Raw genomic sequence first — 15,443 nt, 5'->3', positions numbered from 1 at the left:
CTTTCCCTCATCTCATGGGCCCTGTGTGGTTCCTTTCTGCTCATCCTCCTTCCAGAACTATGCATCCTTTCAGTCTTCCAGAAAGGTCAAGCCAGTCCTCTTGCATTCAGCCTTGGCAAGGACATGTTTATGTGCACCAAATCTAGAATAGCCCAAGTTGAATCTCCCATAGTCTGTAAAGGAAGTAGTTATTCTAGGCTTAATCAATAGGCCTACTGGTATCTGAGAGAAGCAGAATGGACTCTAAATATAACATGACTTTTCATGATAACAGTGAACTATGGCCAGCAGGTGGGAGTGATGGTAATAGTAGTAATAGTAATAATAATGATAATAACAACATCAAGAAAGGTAGCAGCTCTCATTTGAAATTACTATTTATTCACAGGTTTCAAATCACTTCCCAGTACGGAAATATCATTATCCCCATATTATAGGTGGGGTAGCTGAGTCCTCCAAAGATTAAGGTCAGTTTTCAAATTTGGGAGGCATAAAGTTCAATACATTAAATCCACACTTAGGTATCTAAATAATAAACCTGAGGTTTATTATTATTCAGAGGTACTGAGTACTCCCAAATACCTTTCACTTCAGTGGCATGTGCTGGCGTTCAGCACCTTGGCAAAGTAAACTGCTTATTTTGGTGTGGGAATACAAATTTAAATACCTAATTTTACGTGCCTAACATTTCCGGATTTTGGACTGAGAGATTTGCCTCACTCTGTGGGACAGCATGGAACGAACAGAACCCCAGTATCCTGGCTTACCCTTTCCCACTGTGCAACATCATCTCCCTTCCTGAGTCCTCTTACTCAGGGGAGAAGATTAGATGTTGGCTGAAAAGTGAGAAAACACCATTGAAGCTTTGATGAATGCTTATTATTTTTTCCAGAGCATTGTCTTTCTTAGACCTGGGTTCATACCACCAGTTTCTTCCTTTCTGCTCCACAGACTAAGTCTTTTTCACGAAAGGAACATGATAGAAGGGTGAAAAATGGGTCTTCACTGCTTCCTCACCTCTTGCTTTTGAGAGTTATTAAATAGCCTCCCCTGCATCATCACGGATGGGAATGGTTTAGTCTTCTCCCCCCATGGTCTCCCTGTCTCCTCTCCTGTAGGTGGTCTCTCTAGGCCTCTATTTTGGGGATCAGGCCTATCTCCGCAGCAGCTGGAACATCCTGGATGGCTTCTTGGTCTTTGTATCCCTCATTGACATTGTGGTCTCAGTGGCCTCTGCTGGAGGAGCCAAAATTCTGGGGGTGCTCCGGGTCCTCCGACTGCTGCGTACCTTACGCCCCCTCAGGTGAGAGCCCCTTCAGCACGTACTTAGTCCTCTCTCTCATATCATCCTTTGCTCTGTGCACCCAGTAATGACTCCCACACAGTCCAAGTCCAAGAGCAGACCTTACTGAGTGAGAGGATGTTGGCCACGCTGCTGAGAATCTGCAATTACATGCTTACTGTCAGAGGCATAGTGTGCAAATAATGCACCTGGGGCAGACCTCTCTCACCCTTCCCCCTGTGGCAGATCACAGGAACAGCAGCAAGTAGCAGGCACAGGCAGTGTGTGTCGTAGAGTGCAAGGTGTACTGGGAATTATACTTTTCTAGAATGGCAGTGGAGTTTTCTGCTTCTGGAGGAAATGGCCACCTGGTTTCTTTACTGCTGACGCCCATGTCAAGAGGGCAATAAAATGGCTGATTTCAGTGGTAAAAGTGGGGTCAATTCTTCCCCCCCAGTAGCAGCAAACTCCACTGCCACTCTACAAAACTATGATTCCCAGAATTTTTCATACTCTGTGACATATATTGCCCATGCTGCTACAATGTATAGCCAGGAAGGCAAGCAGAGCAGAAAATGGGAGCGTGGGGTGTTCCCTGCATTCCCTCCTGCTGATGCTCCCACTCTTAAGCAGCATCCAAGGCACATGCCCCACTCACTCAACCCACATATGCTACTGCTTACTGCCCTCATGGGCTGAGCACTTGAACTGGGATGAAAGGAGCTTTGTTTGACATCCTGCTAGAGACAAGAGTATCAAGTGATGTCCTCTCCACAGGGAGGTTCCTCTGCGCTGTGCAGTTTCTCCTCCAGTCTCCAAGGTACCTCACTGCAGTATCCTCATTAGATAATGAATTTAAGATGAGCAGTGAAGGACTTGAACCTGTGCCTTTCTGGCCCAGGGGTAAATGTATAGTTGGTCTGTTTCTGAAAGCACTGGGAAGAAAGAGCATCTCTTCTGTGTGTCACTGTCACTTCCTCACCTTCCTTCTCTTCCAGGGTAATCAGCCGTGCCCCAGGCCTGAAGTTGGTGGTGGAGACACTCATCTCCTCCCTCAAGCCTATTGGGAACATTGTCCTCATTTGTTGTGCCTTCTTCATCATCTTTGGCATCCTGGGTGTGCAGGTAATGTTGTTATTCGCTATCCATTGCACTTGGCACTCTACAACCCACAGGGTGTCCCTATGCCTTAAGCAGTCCACAGCACAGTGCATACACCCAGGGAACTGGGGGGGCGGGGATCTCAGGAGGGGAAAGTAGCACAGGAAGTCTTTGTTATCCCCATCCTACTCAGTCCTCCCTTGGGTGTGTCTAAACTTCAGCAGCAGAGAGCTCAGTCAAGAACAGCCTGCGTCTTTCCTTTCCACACGTGTGAAGTCCAGAAATGAGACAGTGTGGACACCCTGGGGTACCCCAAGTTGCCACACTTGAATATACAGGAAAATCAAGTCTTAAGCACAGTGCTTGAGGTACCCCTCGGGGAGGGTCCTTCTGTCTGGGGTTGACATGCACAGCAGGAACAGTTGGGTGAGGCTTATTCCCTCAGTGGTGTGACTGAGCACTCTTTTGCTGCAGTGTGGATGTACCCTTTGGGTCTGTCTCTTCATAATAACCCTTAAGTCAGGGGTGTCAAACTCACCTGCTCCCTTGGGTTAAATTTGTACCACTGGGCTACTTGCAAGACAGATCTGAACCAGAAGGAGCCTTAGATCTGAATCCACCAGTGGCCGCAAGGCGAGTAGGGCAAGCAGCAGCACAGGGGTTAACGCAGCCATCACTTGCCCTCAAGTCCATGACCACATATGCCCCATGGGGCTCCATGCCCCAGATTTCCATGGCAGGCCCTGGCCCTGAATTTTGGGCCCTTCTAGAAGCTTTATGAACCAGGTGAAACAGCTCCACAGACTGTTTGGTACCCCTGCCTTAGGTCTTTGGCTGTGGTAAGTGGGATTCTTTGAATGGGAATGCTGCTAGATTTGAAGATGTGTAAAGACAGCAGTGGAGTTAGTGCTCAGACCTTTCAGCTCTGGAGACTGGGATTCAGATCACAGCACTAACATAGTTATGGAGGAGGCCCAGGAATGGAGTGACAGAGGCTCCTGCCGGTTACAACTGTGATATATTGGCAGAACTCTTTCTGTTGGGAGCAGGACAGAACCTGTCTGCTTTAAGCCTGACTTTACTCAGTTCTCTCTCCCCCTCACTCCTAGCGCTAAATCCACCCACAGCCCCCCCCCCCCCCCTTTTTTTTTAATCCTCTTTATTTTAGGCTTTTGCCGCAGAGGAGTACAGGAGTGGGTGTTACTTCCATCTCATGGAATGTGCTATACTTAGTCTGCACATAGTCTGTTGCAATGAGTCTGTTCGAATGCTTAATCTAGTACCTTCCATATGGAAAAGGAGCCTTGAGCAGAAGAACCACATCAGTGTCACCTTACCTAAAAATATTTGAGAACCAGGGGGATAGTCTTTCTGGTTCTTTCCTATTAGAAAAACTCTTTTTTCCCTTTCCTATACACTTGGGAGCCACTAAAAGGACTTGTTGGTTCTGGGGCATTGTGCTGGATACACAGCTTTTTCCACTTTTAGGCCATTGGTTTCAATTCAGCACCAGCAGCTCACCCCATGGCTATCAGATAGTGACAACATTCAGTTACCACTGACTTGGAACCAAACTGCAATCAGCAGCCTGGAGGTAAAGGCCGTGTGTCCTGCTCCCAGGCTCAGAAGCCTTCCACTGCTTCCTGTCTGGCAATACTGGGAAAACCTGAAGGAAACTCACTGACCAAGTCACCTTCCATCTTGTAGCTCTTCAAAGGGAAGTTCTACCACTGCCTAGGTGTTGACATCCGTAACATCACCAACAGGTCTGACTGTGTGGCTGCCAATTACAAATGGGTACACCACAAGTACAACTTCGACAACCTGGGGCAGGTAAGTGTGGGACTCTCCAAGACCCCTCCCCTTGGGTAAATTGTTGCTACATGCTGGCATCCTGTGTCTCTCTCTCTTCAAGGCCAATTCCAGTTTCTAGTTCAAGCGGGTGGGGAGGAACGTTCCAAAACATGCTCTTTCAACCTGAAGTAGAGGCTACTTAGAAATGGGCATTCATGCTATATCAGGGTAACTTGTGGGTCTGTGTAAGTGATATTTATATGCCAAGAGAGGAGAAAAGGAGAGACAATGCATCAAGAAACTCATCTGAATTTAAGATAAAAGGGGGGGGGAAGGATTTGCTTTACCTTATGCCCTCCTAGTAGAGCTATTTCTTGAAGCTTCCTGAACTCTCTCAACATTCAAGTAACACCTTGTTTCTGATGATCACTTGCCTTGGGATGAGTTCTGTGTTCACTTATGCAGGAATTCCTTCCCTGAGCTTCCCTATGAGCTGCACCTGTGTCAACAATGCCAGACTTCAGCCTGTAAGGGCCTCTTACCTGCAAAGGGAGCTCCATTGATGTCAGTGGAATTAAAGACCAGAGGAAAATCAGACCTTTAATATGCAATCCTTATGCCCCTGTTTACATCACATTGGGCTCATCTACATGTGCGCTTTAATGCACATTAGCCTATTTTAATATGTATTAAAGCATCACAAAAAAACTGTGGGCTTTTGCTAATGCCCATTAAAATAGGCTAATGCACCTTTTTCTAGTACCTCACAATGGAGGTACTAAATTTACTGCGCGTTAGCAAAAGTGGATTAATGAACATATAGACGCACCCACTGTATTTGTATTCTGAACGTCTACCACCTCTTAGGCTCCACCGACAAGAGGTCTACAAGAGTGAAAATCCTCCCTCCTGTCTCCTTGACATGCTGATTTCTCAGCAAGGAGACTTTCCCCCTAGCAGGCAGGAGTGGTTGGTGGGTGTGTTGTCACTGTGTTTGTAAGAGCTGTCCTGGCTCCTGTAGATCTCACTGGTTCTCTCTCATGAACATCCCAGCATTTATATATTTTCACAAAAAAGCAGCAGGCATGTTATGCTGTGGTTTTCTATTTTTCTAACTCACTCACCTGAGGCAATGTATTGCTAAGTTGGTTTTCTCTGGGGAGGGACAGCTTTTTGCTCCACTCCCATAAAAGAGCAGACTTTCCTGAAGGTCTTTCTCTTTTGGCAGCTCAGTTCCCACATTCATGGCCTAATGTCTCCCTTCTCCATACATGTTCAAAAGAGCAGGTTGTCACCACAATGAGAATGAGAATTTTAATTCTGTTTGAATGTAAGAATTTAAAAACTAAATTTTCCCCACCCCCTTCATCTACATGCACCCTACATTTGATTTATTTTTATGTGTTCCAGGCTCTGATGTCTCTCTTTGTTCTGGCCTCCAAAGATGGTTGGGTCAATATTATGTATAATGGACTAGATGCTGTGGCTGTTGACCAGCAGGTATAGAGACCTTCTTCTAAGTATATTGTGTGACTCAGACTTCTTTCAGGTAGTAGCGTGAAAGCATAATATATTGGCTACATTTTCCTATTTCGTCTTCATCCAATAGCATTTTACAGAGTTGTTCTGATCCCTCCTTCTTATTTGCTTAAGTGCTGGTAGGTCATGCCCATGCTCTTTGTGCACAGGGATGTGTGTTTGTGGCTAACATGCCAAGTATTTATTCCAGATTTTACCTTTTAACCCTTTTGCAGAGTTGTCAGACTGGGTGTTTTTTTTATCTGTGATGACTTTTCAGCAGTGTCTCTCCTGACATGATGTACCCTCCTGACCTACAGCTGCCTACTTCAGTTTCCTTTAAGCAGAAATTCTCTGCTGTTTGTAGCTAAGTCTCAGTGCTGCCCCAATGGCCAAACTGGCAATGACTTGAGTAAAGCAAGGTCAGACCTCTACCATACACTACAGCAGCACAGGACTGAGCCTTCAAGGTGATGTTACACTTACCCTCTACACTCTACAGTAGACAACTTGTTGAGGACTTGAAGTCCTCAGTGGTAAGACACCTAGTTAAATTCAAGGTCTCCTTTTTCTTTAAACCTAAATGGACATGTCTACATGAGACACTGTGGAGTTGCCTAATTAACTCCACAGTAAAATGTCAGCATCTACACATGCAATGCTATTACATCAGAGTAAACTAATTAACTGGCATAGGATAGTACTACCAGATACAAGTACTGTCTTGTGGCAGAGTGTTTTACTTCACCACAACGCACGTGTAGATGGTGACCGGGCTGGCAGGGGCACAAGGGTGCTACAGTGCAGGAGCTATCTGCTGGCTAACCCCGCACGTTAGCACCTTCGTGCCCTAGCCAGTATCTATGCAGCATGTTGAGCTGGGGGGGAGCAGCTCTGGGCTGGCAGGCTGATTTCCAACCCCCCCTCAGCTTCCTGCCAGCTGGTGCTCTGCCACCCTGGCTCAACATGCTGCAGTCCCTGGCGCACATGTAAACACTGCTCTGGGGAGCAGTAAACTCAGACGCAAACTGTGCCGGAGTTTATTCAGGCACAGTAATTGCATGTGTAGATGCACCCAATGACAGCTGCTTTCAGACACGACCTTCCCATAACCCCTTAGATGTGGAATTGATTTCCCTCTGCCCAGCACAGTTTTCCACTACTTATCTTTTACACTTTATGATGTTTTAATTGCCCACTTGCTCTTTTCCTGGGATTGCATTTGCATTTCCAAGGCAGCAGCCTGAGTGCTATATATTACTATAGTCTTGTGCTTGACTTCCAGTCACTCCGTCCACTTGTGGCTCCTCTCTTCAGTTTCATAATCTTGCCCCTCTAAGATCCACCCAGCCAATTGCAGAGAGCTGTTCCCTTTCCTCTTTTTTGTAACCCTAGCTCCTAACTCCCAACAAGCTAATCACAAACCTCCTCTCTTTTTCACAATCTTAACCCTGTCTCCCAAAAAGCCAGTTGTAATCATAACCTCCCACATTCTCATAACCTCACCCCCTGACATCTAGCCAGCCACTCACAGTCTCTGGTTTGTCTCCCTCGTTATCTTAGTTCCATTCCTGGCTCTCAGCAAGTCCCAGTGTGTTACCTTCCTCGTTTTCAGAATCCCGCCTCTGATTTCCAGGCAAACAATAATGACCTTTTCTTCCTTCTCCTCTAGCCAGTGACCAACAATAACCCCTGGATGCTCCTCTACTTCATCTCTTTCCTCCTCATTGTCAGCTTCTTTGTCCTCAACATGTTTGTGGGGGTAGTGGTGGAGAACTTCCACAAATGCCGGCAGCACCAGGAAGCCGAGGAAGCACGCCGGCGGGAAGAGAAGCGGCTGAGGCGCCTGGAGAAGAAGCGCAGGAGTAAGGCACAGCCTAAGTGTTTGGTTGGTTCGTAGGCCAAGGTTTTTTGAGAAAAACCTTCTCCTCTTCTTTTTTTCTTATCAACTGGTTTCTGTATATTGGCATATAGACCCCAGCCCTCAGCATTGCTCTCCACTCAGTGGGACACCCCTGCTGTGGTGCTGTGGCACCCTCCCAGCCAGCTACTCTCTAGAACCAGAATATGAGCAGCCTGTGGCAGAGGAAGGGGCAAGGGGCCTGCAGTCCACCTGGGGACACACTGGGATGGGTGGCTGTTTTTTTCACACTTTGTTTCTGAAATAGTAATGCTCAAAGAAGTGTTTTTGCTTCTCTGTGTGCTCTTTAGCAGGAACCTGACCTCCCCAAACGTGCACACACATGCACGCACATGCACACACCTTCATACCTCCATGATTCAGAGTCACCCTTCAGGGAACTCTGCAGCACCAGCGAGTGTAGAGGACTCCTACATTACTCCACCTCCCATTTAAATCAAAGGGGCATAAAAAAGAAGAAGACAGCGGCATCTCTGCTGTGATCCTGGTCCTTTTCTGTCTGCACAGTGGTTTCACTCATCAGTTCCAAGGTTCCCTTGGAACTGGATGAGTCCTCTCCCCAGTGAGACTCCCCCATGCTTCTGTTCTCTGTGATCTGGTGAGAGACGCTTCACAAGTGCATGGTTGTTCCTGGAATCACTCCTATTTACCCCTGCCCCAGAGATCCTGTCTGATCACTCTCCTCCTTTCCCAGCCCACAGGCATGCATTTTCCTTCCTCTGATTCAGTCTTTTCTCTCCGTTGTGCCACCCCCTGGGCCTTTCCTGGAGCCATCTGCTCCCTTTTATCATTTGTGATCTTAATTTGCTGAGGCATGAAATGCTGATGTAGTGCCATTCCCACAAACACAAAATTAACAAATTCTTTCTATCACTCCCACCCCCTCTTCTTTTCTTCTCCTTCCTTTTACACCCTCTTTTTCCCCTCCTTTTCTATGTTCTTTCTTCGCATTCTTTTATTTTCTTCTTCTTCTTCTTTCTATCTCCCCTATCTCTTTCCTTTCCTTTTTCTGTTTCTACTGTTCCCTCTCTCTCTTTCTCTTTGTATCATCTATTCTTCTCCCCACTTTCTTTCCCACTCCCCTTTCTTATTTTTCTCTCTCTTCTGTATCTTCCTCTCTCTCTCTTTTTAACTTCTCCCTTTAAAGAAGCGCAGCGTTTGCCATACTATGCCTCCTACTGCCCTGTCCGCCTCCTCATCCATTCAGTCTGCACCAGCCACTACTTGGACATCTTCATCACCTTCATCATCTGCCTCAACGTCGTCACCATGTCCCTGGAGCACTACAACCAGCCTGTGGTGAGTGAGTTCAAGAGATTATAAATCCTATCCCCACATCCCCATTTTTTTTCTATCCTCCTTTAACCAAAAGAGAAAAACTTGACATTTTCTCCCTTATGCAGCAAGTCACATAAGGGGTCAAAAGAGCGTAAAATTGAGCAACCATTAGAGACTGAGTTAGAAATGAAGATTCTCCCATCATGCTTTGCAGAGGGGAACAAATTACAACCCCAAGGAATCCTTTATATTCACTCATCTTCTTTAACCTCCCCCCTCATCAAACCTTTCCTTTGTATCTTCCCCTCCTTACCCTGTCAACATCACCTGCCTGAAGCAATGGACAAATAATGATCAAGTCATTTTGCTACTGCTGCATCTGTTATAGTTCACCATAACACACAGGAGTCATAGATGGGGGAGTTTTTACTTTCCCTGCTATCAGAGTGAGTCAAGCTGAGTCTGGGTCTTATTCTCTTTGTGTTTTCCGCTGGGCCTCAACAGGGAGAGCTGTGGAGGATAGTAGGAGGCCTAAAGATTTTCAAGTTTTTGCTCTCCTAGGAGATTGATCAAAATCCAGTTTTGTTGGTCCAGTTCTCTTGCCACCACTGATTGGGATGATCTGGGAGTGCATCGGGGCTAGCACATTTAGTGCTTGGGTAGGGGAAGGGAACTTCTCACTCAGCCACATTTCTTCCATGAGAGAAGCACTGTAGACAAAAGCTGATGAGTTTCCCTCATCTGGAAGGAGTGTGACCATAACAAAGGACCTTAAGGCCTGTGAGAGCTTAATATTTGAAGTGGGAGTGATTGTGAATCCTCAGCACTTCTGGTAAAGTTACAGAGGCTCCTGGGGCAAGACGTATAAACTGCCTGCCTAGAAAAGGGGCTTGCTCTCTCTTTGTGAAGGTGCCCACTCATTGCTACATATGTTTCATAGCATTTCAGACCCAGGGAACCACCCTTCCTTTCCAGAAGACCTCTTGTAGTTTCCTGAATGGTTTAATGCAACATCTCTGTTCTTTTATCTGGTGTTGGTTACATTAGAGGTAGCCCTGGTTGTAATGGGGGACAGAACCTATACATCATTATTTAAATACACTGCCAAGTTTTGCCTCTAGACCAGCTTAGTTTCTTTCTAATTTTGATACCTTTTATTCCTGTTCTTGAACCACCTTCCTGCATCTTCACAATGTCCCTTATTTCACCCAGCAGAAATTAGCCAACTTTATCCCTTCTCTCTCACATGTCAAACCCTAGTCTTTGGTAAGTCACTTATCTTCCCTTTGCCTAAGTTTCCTCATCTGTAAAACAAGGATAGTCATACAGGCCTATTGGAAAGCTTTACTATTCACTATTGGTTCCCTAATTAATACTAAGCCACTGGTTCTCAGTTTTTTTGCCTTTTAGCCTCGACTTAAGGCACCCCTCTGTTAGTTTTCAGAATGTAGTGGCACCCTGTTTAAAAAACTAACATACCATAGTACCAGTATTATGATATAGACAGTATCATTATACTATTAATTAATGGCTTATTAATTAATTGCATTGATATATTATGACATAATATAAAATATAAGTATAATATACACCCCTTAGTGCTGCCATTGGGAGCTCTTCCCTAGCTTTGCCTGGTCCTGCACACATTTGTTCCCAGTGAGGTACCTGAACTCCCTACACATGGATCCAGGTCACTGCTGAGGACTGGGAATCAGCAGGCCATTTTCTTCCATTAGCTATCCCAGGGTGATCCTCCCTGAATTCCAGCTCTGGGACCACAACAAACAGAGCCCAGGCACACCTGGCTAGCAGGGATGTGGTGCTGGGCACATGTGGCACATAAGGGATGCTGAAGGGGTTGGAGGGCAGCGGGATGAGCAACAGGACACATAAGACCCAGGAGGTGGGAATGGGGAAGGGGACTCTCTCCCTACCCCCACTCTGTACCTGACTGGGAAAGGGAAACTCCCACTGCTATGTGCTGCTTCTCCAGGGACTTACATGCCAGGGAGGAGCCATCTGCCCCAGCAGCCCATCCCTCCAGTTCTGGGAGCCTGTGAGGAGCTGGGGGAAATAATGGGCTGAAAAGTGAGGTTCTGACTGCGTGTCCCCCCACACGCAGCAGAGCATGCTGCAACATGCGGCCAATGCAGGGTCTGCTGAGGTGCAGGAGGGGGCAGCCACAGGTGAGTGTGGCATGCTTACCTCCTTCCACAGGGGCCAGGTACTCTTAAAAGGCTAGTAAAGCAAACAAAACGCTGGCTTGCATCCATAGATGCTTCTCAAGCAAATCCCGGAACTTCATTCTCTCATTGTACTTGTCCTTGGTGAGGCTGCAGCTGGAGTATTGCATCCAGTTTTGGGCTTCACAATTCAAAAAGGATATGGAGAAGCTTGAGAGGGTGCATAGGAGAGCCATGTGCATGATCAGAGGTCAGGAAAACAGACCTTATGATGAGAGGCTGAGAGCCACGGGGTTTTTCAGCTTGGAAAAGCGCAGGCTCAGGGGTGATCTGGTAGCCACCTATACATTTATCAGGGGTGCTCATCAGGATCTGGGGGAACGTCTGTTCACCAGAGCGCCCCAAGGGATGACAAGATCAAATGGTCACAAACTCTGCCGCGACCGATTCAGGCTGGACATAAGAAAGAAATTCTTCACTGTCCGAGCCCCCAAGGTTTGGAATAGCCTGCTGCCGGAGGCAGTTCAAGCACCCACTTTGAATGCCTTCAAGACACATTTGGATGCTTATCTTGCTGGGATCCTATGATCCCTGCTGACTTCCTGCCCCTGGGGCAGGGGGCTGGACTCAATGATCCTCTGGGGTCCCTTCCAGCCCAAATGTCTATGAAATCTATAAAAAGGATCAGGGTATTGCAGCATTCCTATTGAAAAATCACTGAGCTAACCACTTTATGGTCTTCTGACAAAAAAGGTGCCATAAAAGTGCTACATGCCATTAACATAAACCCTCTGATGATCATCACAGTGGCTGCAACGGTGGCAATAAGCAAAAACAAGCCCAATCCCAGCCATGGTGTTCCTGTCCCCAAAGGTGATGGTCATCCAGCCATAGGTTCTCTCCTCAGAGCATCTTCTCTGACTCTCTCCCTTGCAGTAGATTTCTCAGAGCTATTTATAGGGCAGCATCTCACAGAGCCTATGCTGTGGGTGCCAGTGGGGCTGGGTGACAATGCGTTGTTAACTCCCTGCACTCCACCTTCCTTCCCAAAGCTGGTCCATTGTGCTGAATAGTTCAAGGAGTGAACAGCAGGGTATGTTGAGGGCTCCATGGGATGGGACTGCAGTTTGATGGCCACCTGTGGTAAATGGGACCAAACTGTCAAGCAGATGCGGGATGGGATACAGCAGCCCCTCTCCCATCTCCATCCCTTGTTAATTCCTAATCAGTCAAAACATATAAATGGGTCCAGGCCGGAAGTCAGAGATGTCCCAAGCAGGCATGCAGCTAATGCCTCTCATTCTCCTCCTCTTTACCCCTTTCTGTCCATCCACAGTCTCTAGAGACAGCTTTGAAGTATTGCAACTACATGTTCACAACCGTCTTTGTGCTGGAGGCAGTTCTGAAGCTGGTGGCATTTGGGCTGCGGCGATTCTTCAAAGACAGGTGAGCAGCAGGACATGTATGTCATGCTGTGAGGGTGGTCAATTTGGGGGTAGGGGCTTTGGGGAGGGATCTGTAATGGAATCCTGTAGCACAGTGCCCCATTGTTGTCACCTGAGTCTGAGTTGCAAAGATCTACTCAAAACAAAGGGTTAAAGTTCTGCCCAACCCAGGTGGCCCATCAGACTAGCTTGGTTAAAGCCACTCTAGTTTTTGTAGCCTACAGTACACAAGGCATTGATGCAGTTAGAGACCGCATCCAGTTGCCTTGGACAGTGGACTCCCCAGCTCAAATGACCAGGCATCTATCTCTTCATGCCTCTGGAACTGTAGCAAGTTGCCTAGACTGCCCTGCTGTATGCCCAAAGGAGCTTGCAAACAACACCATCAACATAACAGAGAGATATCCAATAAACACTAAGAGCTGTACAGTGGCTGCCTCATGCTGGAGTCCACTGATTTTATTGGTGCAGAAAGCACAATAGGGAAGAGTTAGGCATCAACTGCATTAGGTTACATCTGTCACTCAGACTTACTGCGAGGCTGTCAAGTCTCTGTCATTGGAAGTTTGTAAAGGCAGGTCAAATAAACATTCGTTCAGGCTGGTTTAGGGACTAAACTAGATCAGTTGGGGCCAACCTTTCTAGCAGGTGTGTCACAAATTAAGCCCTGTGCCCTCTCTGAGTGTCACTCCAAACCCATTCCCCTATCTGATCTGCTGCTCTGCTTTCTGCTCCCTGGCCCTTCTGCTGCTGCACTGTCTTCCCCCTCCCTGATCTACATGTCCCACACAGAAACTGTCCATGCCACTTGTGCCACAGGTTGGCCATCTCTGAAGTAGATGATCTCTTGACATCCTTTTCTTCCCTGTTTTTCCATGTTTCTATGAGTTGAGGGATTTTTTGCGAGAAAGAAACTGCTCTTTCCCTTTCAAAGAAGCAGAAAATCTCCATTTTACCTTTCCTTTTTTCTTTAAGGTGGAACCAGCTGGACCTGGCTATTGTGTTGCTTTCTGTCATGGGCATCACACTGGAGGAGATTGAGATCAATGCAGCTCTCCCCATCAACCCTACTATCATCCGCATCATGAGGGTTCTGCGCATTGCCCGGGGTGAGAGAGAGACTGGCTGGAGGCAGAGGTTATAGACAACCCCAACCAGTTGTGTGACAGAGTGTACTGGTTGTGGGTCCAGCTCACCATATGGCTTCTCAGACCTGTAATCCTGAAAGGCCATGGTAGCTTGGACTATCTCCCAGCTGCCCTTAACCTGATGTTTACATGCAACAGTAGGTTTCACTGAGTGAGAGGGATCAAAATAATTGACAGATTTTAGTGAGAAGCAAATTCTTGCTGCTTTTTTGTTAGTGGGGCAAAAGTTACTGATGTTTTCACAGAGGGGGCCAAGGCCCGACCTGGTTTGCCCTGGAATGGTCAATATTTCCCTGAGATGCATTAGTAAATAGTCGAAAGACAAAGGAATGCTGGGGGTGTTTGGGGGTATAGAATTGGAAAAGGACAGAAAGGTGACATGAATTGTGAGGAGGAGGAGGAGCACTAGGAGCAGGGTATGTATGAGTGGAATGGAAGGATCCAGGCTGTGCAGAGGATGGGAGAGAAGGCGAAGTTGGTATGAAGAGGGATGGGTTAGAGTGGAGGTGTCATGGGAGGAAGGAAGTCCAAAGAGTCGCAGCTGAAGAAGTGGTGAGATGTTGGTTGGTGGATCAGTTTGTGGAGGGGACAGACAGAACAACCAAACGGTGTGCTACTGCGAGTGGCCTTGGCATTAAAAGCAAATTTCTCTCCCTTATGATCCAGCACTGAGTGCCATTCTTTTTTGTTTTCTGGGCCAGTTCTGAAGCTTCTGAAGATGGCCACAGGGATGCGAGCATTGCTGGACACAGTTGTGCAAGCTCTGCCCCAGGTAAAAGAAACCAGCTTCTCCAAAGATCTCCCTTTCAGAACCAGTTTCCCTATCCATGTCCTTGGGACACTTAGAATCAGAGACTGTCTACTGAGTGCTCCAGGTTAGTGCCGAGGTCTGCCATAGGGACATGCCAGAAGGTTGTCATGCCAGCCACGTGGGGCTATTCCTTTCTTTCTGGCTCATCAGCCCACAATTCTATAACACTGCATTGCTTTTTAATTAAGTAGGGCTTCATTTCTGAGTGAGGCCTGCTTACCTGTTTGATTTCTAGCCACCACTTCCCACTTGCTGCTATTCACCGGTCTCTTTCCATACACTCATTCAGTATGAAAATGGAGAGTGAGTTGTGGCCATCTTGGAAGGGAGAAAGCCTTTTGGGGACTCTCTCTTTTTGGCCTCCTCATTCTTTCCCACAAGTGCTTCCTTTCCACTGTTCTCTTTCTTTCGTACTATATTTGTCACACTCCCATAACTCCTATTCTTGCTTACCGCTACACCGTCCTTTAAAACTCCCATTCTTACTTAGTGCCATGCAGTTCTTTTGTCCTTTCTTTTATTCTTTCTTCTTTTTTATTTGCACTGTTCTACCAATTGGTCCCTGTGTGATTTTGAGCCCCTGGTCTCATGAGAAGCAGTGATGCTGTCTGTTGTGGTTCACACAGCATGCCACTAAATGTCTCCTAAAGACAGTGAGATGGAAGGATTTCATGAGCTGTGAGAGACAGCTGTTTTAGAGTGAGATATTGACACGCTGTCTTACACAGGCCACAAGCTCACCAAGGGGAAGCCCTCCTGAGGGATGAGCAGCCAGAGAGATAGTTCTCCTTTCCCTTGGATCCTCAAGAGAGAATTGTTAAGAAAGGAATAATGGCAGCAAGTAGCTCTATTGATCATAGATCAGATCATTCCTTCAGCAGGTCTATAGCAGACAGCTATCCTACACAATCTCAAAATGTACAGGCATTTGTCAGTTGATTTATCAGATAATGTGTCAGTGT

The 15,443-nt window shown here is 46.8% G+C and overlaps 1 protein-coding gene across 1 annotated transcript in view; it reads left to right on the top strand.

Annotated features, from left to right (window-relative positions):
- The window catches only part of CACNA1I (calcium voltage-gated channel subunit alpha1 I), a 73,276-nt gene that overhangs the window by 38,425 nt on the left and 19,408 nt on the right, over positions 1 to 15,443 (top strand). The window contains exons 14-22 of the mRNA XM_059726385.1: positions 1,119 to 1,303; positions 2,281 to 2,407; positions 4,091 to 4,216; positions 5,588 to 5,677; positions 7,368 to 7,560; positions 8,764 to 8,915; positions 12,414 to 12,523; positions 13,498 to 13,631; positions 14,372 to 14,442. Coding sequence (XP_059582368.1) covers positions 1,119 to 1,303; positions 2,281 to 2,407; positions 4,091 to 4,216; positions 5,588 to 5,677; positions 7,368 to 7,560; positions 8,764 to 8,915; positions 12,414 to 12,523; positions 13,498 to 13,631; positions 14,372 to 14,442 — 1,188 coding nt within the window. The remainder of the gene's footprint in view (positions 1 to 1,118; positions 1,304 to 2,280; positions 2,408 to 4,090; positions 4,217 to 5,587; positions 5,678 to 7,367; positions 7,561 to 8,763; positions 8,916 to 12,413; positions 12,524 to 13,497; positions 13,632 to 14,371; positions 14,443 to 15,443) is intronic.

This window comes from Alligator mississippiensis, chromosome 4 (genome assembly GCF_030867095.1).
Source record: "Alligator mississippiensis isolate rAllMis1 chromosome 4, rAllMis1, whole genome shotgun sequence".
NCBI classification, from domain to species: Eukaryota; Metazoa; Chordata; order Crocodylia; family Alligatoridae; genus Alligator; species Alligator mississippiensis.
The sequence above is the reverse complement of the archived record's forward strand: the minus strand, read 5'-3'. Positions and strand labels throughout refer to the sequence as shown.